The following is a 7,406-nucleotide window of genomic DNA, read 5'->3' as shown; positions in this document are numbered from 1 at the left end:
ATGATAATGAGAATGATTATGTAAGAATCTGCTACAGAGAGGCAGTCAGATAGATGGTGGTACGACCACTGAGAACGCTTTCCTGGGATACCTTGCTATAATGCTTTGCTGTAAGACAGAGGTCACTTACAGAGGTATCAAGATGAATGTGCTCTTGTAAGACAGAGGTTGCTTACAGTGAGTGTGTTGTTGCTCCTGTAAGACAGAGGTTGCTTACAGTCAGTATGTTGTTGCTCCTGTAAGACAGAGGTTGCTTACAGTGAGTCTGTTGGGCGTATATCAGCCAATAAGTTTCGCCCTGCAAGACAAAGGTTGCTTGCAGTGGATACCCTGCAAGACAAAGGTTGCTTGCAGTGGATATAGCCAACAGGAAAGCTTTATCCAGACAGAGGTTGCTGGGTAACGTCGGGAGCGGGTATGTAACCGACAGATGAGCTCATTACCTGCACTAGGGCTAGACATGCATCATACTTGGTTGTGCATTTTCTCTATTATGATTGTTGCATGAATGTATGCTTTCTTTGTTTGTATTCTATTCTCTGTGTTTGTGTCTGTGTTTTGCTTTCTTGTATTCTACTGTTTGTGATCTTTTTCTGTTTTCTCTATTTTCTCTATTTATCTGTCTTCTGTTTACTACTTCTCTATATTCTGCTATTAGTCTGCTAAACAACACAAAATTAATGAACGTAACTAATAACCCCGGCCCTACTAAGAACTCCCCAGTTCTTACTCTCTCCCTTTCCCCTCCAAATGGAAGCATGAGTACCCTTCCGTAGTTCGCTGATGACCGTTCGTAAAGAGAATTTTGCTCTAGGTAGTCTTTTGAGTCTAGGGTGAATCTCTTTATCTATGTATATGTATCTGAGACCAGCCAACATCTGCACCCCATTCGTATGCGTACTTTAACCTGAATCCTGTGTACGAGACTCCCGTTGTGTGGCTACTTGATGAGGTACCAAAGGGACGTCCTATGGCAATGTCTGATCGTGCAGAGGAATAGCAGATGATGTCCTACCTTTGGTGACGTTCACTTGACTTGAGTTTTGAAGACTTAGAACGTACTTTCCCTCGCTTTAGTAGTTTAGAGGGACTAGGCGAGTATAGAGTCTAGGCTAGCCTGGGTGCCAGCTTAGGGACTTCTTGAACAGGTCAGGACCTGGGATGTTGTATATATATATGTGTGTATATAGATATTATCTAGCTATATCTAGGGGTGTTCTAACTAAAAGTCTATACTCTAATAAAGGCTGGATCACTAAATGTTGTTAGCTGCTTGTGATGTAATTATGTGTGGTTGCTTATAACTGTTTTCTCTGTTATTATTTGTGAATTGATTATAAATGATTATGTTTATTAATCCAAACGTTTTCAAAAAAATACACCTCGCAAATTAACTACGCTTTTAACAATGAATCAGGCTCATATGATAAATAATAGATAATAACTAGGAAGACAAATTGGTAGCGCTCAGTTTCCGGTGTGTCCTAGGCGTACTGAAAATTGGGTCGTTATAATTTGGTATCAGAGCAGATCGTTCCCAATAGAGCCTGGGGAGTGGATTGACTATGCTTCATTGCATACTCTGTTGTGTGTCTCATGCTTATAGGATATCTATGTGATATGTGTTGCATGATTGTCTCTGTGTTTTCATTCTGGGAATGTTCATACTTGACTTGAAGTGTTAAGACTGATCACCTTAATAACGATTGTTTGGTGTGAACAGGACTACAATGAGACCACGGAGACGGAGTGCGCGGGAAGGAACCCCTAGTGATAACCGAGAGAGAGAACAGGAAACCTTTATGGCTACGATGAACATTGTAGCTGAGGCAGTGCGTGAGGCTGCGATGGCTGCTGCTAGGGCTGTTGAGCATCTCGGAGTGAGAAATGAAAACCGAAATGAAAACGGTGATGGATAATGGAAACAACGAGGCTGATTCAACGCATCTTGATTAACCCATGACCCTTGCTACTTTTTTGAAAGTAAATCCACCTAAGTTCAAAGGTACACTCGTTGCGACTGATGCTGACAACTGGTTCCGAGGTATCGAGCGATCACTACGAGCAAAGCATGTTCCGGAAGGTCAACACGTGTAGTTCGCTACTTATATGCTGGAAGGAGAAGCTGAGCATTGGTGGCAGGGGATACAGCAACTGTTGCAACAAGATGAAGGTGATATCCCTTGGGATACTTTTAAGGATGAATTTTATAAGAAGTATTTTCCGAGGGCAGCTCGTGATGCTAAGGAGATGGAACTTATGCAACTGAAACAGGGTAACACAACTATTGCAGAATATGCCCGTAAGTTTGATGACTTGTGCCGTTTCTCCAAGATTTGTCAAGGGAATCTTACTGACTTTGAAGAATGGAAGTGTTTGAAGTTTGAAGGGGGCCTTCGTGAGGATCTGATGAGTTCAGTAGTTCCATTAGAGATACGAAATTTTGCTGAACTGGTGAATAAAAGTAAACTAGTGGAAGAATGTTCGAAAAAGGTGGCGATAGCTCGAGCAGATCGTAGGGAAGCCTTAGGAAGAGACATTATTCAATATCTCGCCCCTCAAGGTCGTAACTTTAAGTTCAATGGTCAGTTCGATCACCAAAATAGGAATCAACAAAATGGTAACTTTCTCGCTCGTAACAATGGCAACTACGACAACAATAATCTGGGAGAGGAAGAAGGAGGTCAATCTCAGCAAACTCAGGATAATTCAGTATGCTCAAGGTGTGGGAAGGATCATGGTAATAGAGCTTGTAGATATGGGACACACACTTGTTTCTCTTGCGGAGAGTATGGACATATATCGAGGAATTGCCCAAAAAGGTTTGTTTGAAATCCAGCTAGGCCACAACAACAAGGAAGGGTTTTTACCGTAACTGCTGGCAACACTAATGCATATAATTCTTCCACTCGAGGTGAGTACCACACTATGGTTTTGTTTGTGTTAGATAATACTATAACTTCTTATGCGCATGTTAAATTTTGAGGGCAAAATTTTCTTTAAGGAGGGTAGAATGTAACAACCCCGATTTTCAAGTACGCGGATCTTTTCTACAGGCACGAATTTCTCCGGAAGATCAGTAAAGGGAACACCTCTGCTGTATCATAAAGCATCTCAATCCTCATTGTCATTATGACATCTTTAAGCCAAAACCTCTTTTGAGGCAAGCTCGACAACGCGGCCACGGAGAACCTAGTTTTTGAACCGTATCGGTTAGGAGTTTTGATTCTAGTTTTCGTAAATAGGCTCAGTTTGATGAACCGGACTCGATTTATGAGAGAAGAAAGTTAATAGTATAATATTATCATTATATTAGTATTAGAAGTTTCTTGAAAGATATTATAAGGTTACCTGGTCTGTTTTAGTTAAAAACAGGAAATCGGTTTAACCAGGTTTACGGTTTACTGGTGCAGCTTAGCACCAGCACTCTCTGATGACTTTAGCAGTGCTAAGGGCTCATCATACATGTTTTATTCTCATAATAAATATGCTACTAGTGTCATTTATGCTAGTAGCTCAGAAAATAATTTTTAGAGATATTTTTACAAGTGTTCCGATACACCTAGTTTTAGTTGTTATACACCTGAGATATTTTAATATTATTTTAATCCACCTCCAAGCCAACCAATCACAACTCACCTTACACCCCCAAGACCTCCAAGGTTGTCTCATTTCATCATTTTGGCCGAAAATAACAAGAGAGAAAAGAGAGAAACCTTCATGAACACTTAATCTTCAAAGCTTGATTTCTTCTGAACTAAAACTCAAATCAAAACTCCGATTTCACCAAAATGCTCATCTCTTCTTTCTCTACATAACCATATAACATATCAAGGCTAGAAATAAGGTGAGATGGCTGTCTCCCTCCCTCTTCAATTCGGTTTTCAAGGAAAACCATGTAAACATGTGTTTTCTTTATGTTTTTCCTTATGAATCATGCTTAACTTGACTTGAGGGCCAAGAAACATGAATTTCCAGCAAGTCTAAGGTGAGATATCTCTTCCTAACATACTGAGTGAGATTTGGTCAGTTGAGAGTTTTTGGATTTAAAGTTGTTCTTGATGTGATTTAGGAGGAAAAAGTGCTTAAGGACCACCTGAAAGTTTGATTGAATTAGGAGCAGCAAAACCTGGTAGGGTGTCACGAAATTAATATTGATTATCTGTGTTTGAGATGTGTGAATGTTGTATTATTTGGTTGTGCTAAAAATTGGTTGCATATATGATTGATTCTTGGTGAAAATTTGGTGAAATTTTGATGAAATTTGATGAAATTCAAGCTATGAATGTATGTTCTTGTGGCTGCTGGAAAAACGAACCCTAGGCCCTAAATTGAGGTTCAATTTGTGTTGAAATCATGTAGAAACACCCTAAGCTTAAATTGAGGTTCAATTTGTGTTGAAATCATGTAGAAAAGATGGGGTTTTAGTGATTGCTAATTTATTATGAATTATAGTAAAAATCGGTTGCTGAAAAGACTGAAAAACGGGTAAAAACAGAGAAAGAATCTGAAGAGTTTACGAAGAACGTGAAGAACACTTTGAGTGTGGTGAAGAACACTGAAGAACACCTTTTAGATCTTAAAAAGGGCAAAGTTGTAAACAACTTTAAGTGCAGAATCTCATAGTTACCTTCATAAAACACTTAGGGAGTGGTAATAACATGTTAGTGAGGCAAAGATAAAGAAAAGATAAAAAGTTAAAGAAAAGATAAAAATCGAAGAAAAAGTCTGTAATGTATTAGTGACAGAAAAACAGATAGAATTAGTGAACGAACTAGGGCAACATAGTTAGTCCATGAGTTGCGACTAGGGTTAAGTATTATATGAAAAGTTAAACTGTTTTAGTATAGACTTAATGAACCTATACTTGGGACAGGCTAACTATTCATACCGAAATTTACATAAGCTTTAAATACATATGTTAAGCAGAGAAACCAGAGAAGAGTAAAGAGTCACAGAGAACAGAGTAACCGTAGCAGAATAGAGGGATACAGAGAAAAGAGTAATCTGAGCAAAGTAAAAAGACACAGAGAAGAGAGTAATGTGACAAAGAGAAATACAAAGAGAAAAGAGTAATGTGATAAAGAGAAATGGTTTGAGTTACGATGTTGTAAAAGTAAAAGCTGTAAAGTTTGTATAGCATGATTGAACAGGGAAAGAAAGAGGTACAGCATAAGAATGTGAAGGTGATGATGAATAATGAGAATGTTAATGAATGATGATAAAGAGAATGATTATGTAAGAATCTGCTGCAGAGAGGCAGTCGGATAGATGGTGGTACGACCACTGAGAACGCTTTCCTGGGATACCTTACTATAATGCTTTGCTGTAAGACAGAGGTCGCTTACAGAGGTATCAAGATGAATGTGCTCCTGTAAGACAGAGGTTGCTTACAGTGAGTGTGTTGTTGCTCCTGTAAGACAGAGGTTGCTTACAGTGAGTATGTTGTTGCTCCTATAAGACAGAGGTTGCTTACAGTGAGTCTGTTGGGCGTATATCGGCCAATAAGTTTCGCCCTGCAAGACAAAGGTTGCTTGCAGTGGATACCCTGCAAGACAAAGGTTGCTTGCAGTGGATATTGCCAACAGGAAAGCCTTATCCAGACAGAGGTTGCTGGGTAACATCGGGAGCGGGTATGTAACCGACAGATGAGCTCATTACCTGCACTAGGGCTAGACATGCATCATACTTGGTTCTGCATTTTCTCTATTATGATTGTTGCATGAATGTATGCTTTCTTTGTTTGTATTCTATTCTCTGTGTTTGTGTCTGTGTTTTACATTCTTGTATTCTTCTGTTTGTGATCTTTTTCTGTTTTCTCTATTTTCTCTATTTATCTGTCTTCTGTTTACTACTTCTCTATATTCTGCTATTAGTCTGCTAAACAACACAAAATTAATGAACGTAACTAATAACCCTAGCCCTACTAAGAACTCCCCAGTTCTTATCCCTTCTCTCTCCCTTCCCCCTCCAGATGGAAGCATGAGTACCCTTCCGTAGTTCGCTGATGACCGTTCGTAAAGAGAATTCTGCTCTAGGTAGTCTTCTGAGTCTAGGGTGAATCTCTTTATCTATGTATATGTATATACTGTGAGACCAGCCAACGTCTGCACCCCGTTCGTATGCGCACTTTAACCTGAATCCTATGTACGAGACTCCCGTTGTGTGGCTACTTGATGAGGTACCAGAGGGACGTCCTATGGCAATGTCTGATCGTGCAGAGGAATAGCAGATGATGTCCTACCTTTAATGACGTTCACTTGACTTGAGTTTTGAAGATTTAGAACGTACTTTCCCTCGCTTTAGTAGTTTAGAGGGACAAGGCGAGTATAGAGTCTAGGCTAGCCTGGGTGCCAGCTTAGGGACTTCTTGAACAGGTCAGGACCTGGGATGTTGTATATATATATATATATATAGATATTATTTAGCTATATCTACGGGTGTTCTAACTAATAGCCTATACTCTAATAAAGGCTGGATCACTGAATCTTGTTAGCTGCTTGTGATGTATTTATGTGTGGTTGTTTATAACTGTTTTATCTGTTAGTATTTGTGAATTGATTATAAATGATTCTGTTTATTAATTCAAATGTTTTCAAAGAAAAAAAAAGTACCTCAGAGAACAGTTAAGGATTTGGAGATGTTTAAACTTTTGGATTAATAGTTCTTATCAATTACTTTAATCAAGCAAAGATTCAATTCATGGCAAACTTTAAGTGATTAAACCCTAATTCTTAGCAATTTAATCTCATATAACTCAATCAACTACCAATTCCTTGGTCACTTAATTTAAATTAGAAGATTAAGTCCAATTCCAGTTTATTAACCACACAAACCCTAAGTACCCTCAAATAAGGAGAATATATTTCACGTATCTTGTTAAATCCAGATAATTAAAGAGTTGTGAGGAATTGATTACAAGTTTTAATTCTAGTGATATAACTTTTCCAAGCGACACGTACGCGTGACGAGCGGCACGTGCCTTACTGAAGTGAAATCGCTGGGGGTGATTTCTGAGCTGATTTCTGGTCCAGTTTCGAGCCCAGTATGTAGATAAGAGGTTGGGAGTGAAGGAAGATGGAGGAGAGACACATCCATACACTTTAGTTTTAAAGAGATGTAGAATTCTAGAGTGAGAGGCTCTCTCTTCTCTCTAGATTTAGGGTTCTTAGTTTTATTCCTTTTAAATCTAGATCTCACTCCTCCTTTGCTTTAGTTTTCCTTTACTTTTATTTGTTCTAGTACTTTACTTTTTTTGTTTGTTCCTTTATTTTGTCAATTTCAGTTTATGAACCATTTTGTTGATCTCCTCATCCGTTTTCCAAGGCTCAGAGGAGATCCAATTATGGAGAGTTTCTTTTCCAAGACAACTAACCAATTGATTTAAGATCGAAAGCTTTCTAGTA

The 7,406-nt window shown here is 38.7% G+C and overlaps 1 protein-coding gene across 1 annotated transcript; it reads left to right on the top strand.

The window, feature by feature from the left end:
* The first annotated feature begins 2,109 nt into the window (after nucleotides 1-2,109).
* LOC127748456 (uncharacterized) lies at nucleotides 2,110-2,832 on the top strand. Its single transcript, XM_052263009.1, has one exon. It carries the CDS (start codon nucleotides 2,110-2,112, stop codon nucleotides 2,830-2,832), a length of 723 nt encoding a protein of 240 aa, XP_052118969.1.
* The last annotated feature ends 4,574 nt before the right edge of the window (nucleotides 2,833-7,406 follow it).

This window comes from Arachis duranensis, chromosome 6 (genome assembly GCF_000817695.3).
Source record: "Arachis duranensis cultivar V14167 chromosome 6, aradu.V14167.gnm2.J7QH, whole genome shotgun sequence".
Lineage (NCBI taxonomy): Eukaryota > Viridiplantae > Streptophyta > Magnoliopsida > Fabales > Fabaceae > Arachis > Arachis duranensis.
The sequence above is the reverse complement of the archived record's forward strand: the minus strand, read 5'-3'. Positions and strand labels throughout refer to the sequence as shown.

Bases quoted from the DNA above. Each gene is read 5' to 3' on its own strand.
- LOC127748456 (XM_052263009.1), top strand. From the start codon at position 2,110: ATGCTGGAAGGAGAAGCTGAGCATTGGTGGCAGGGGATACAGCAACTG.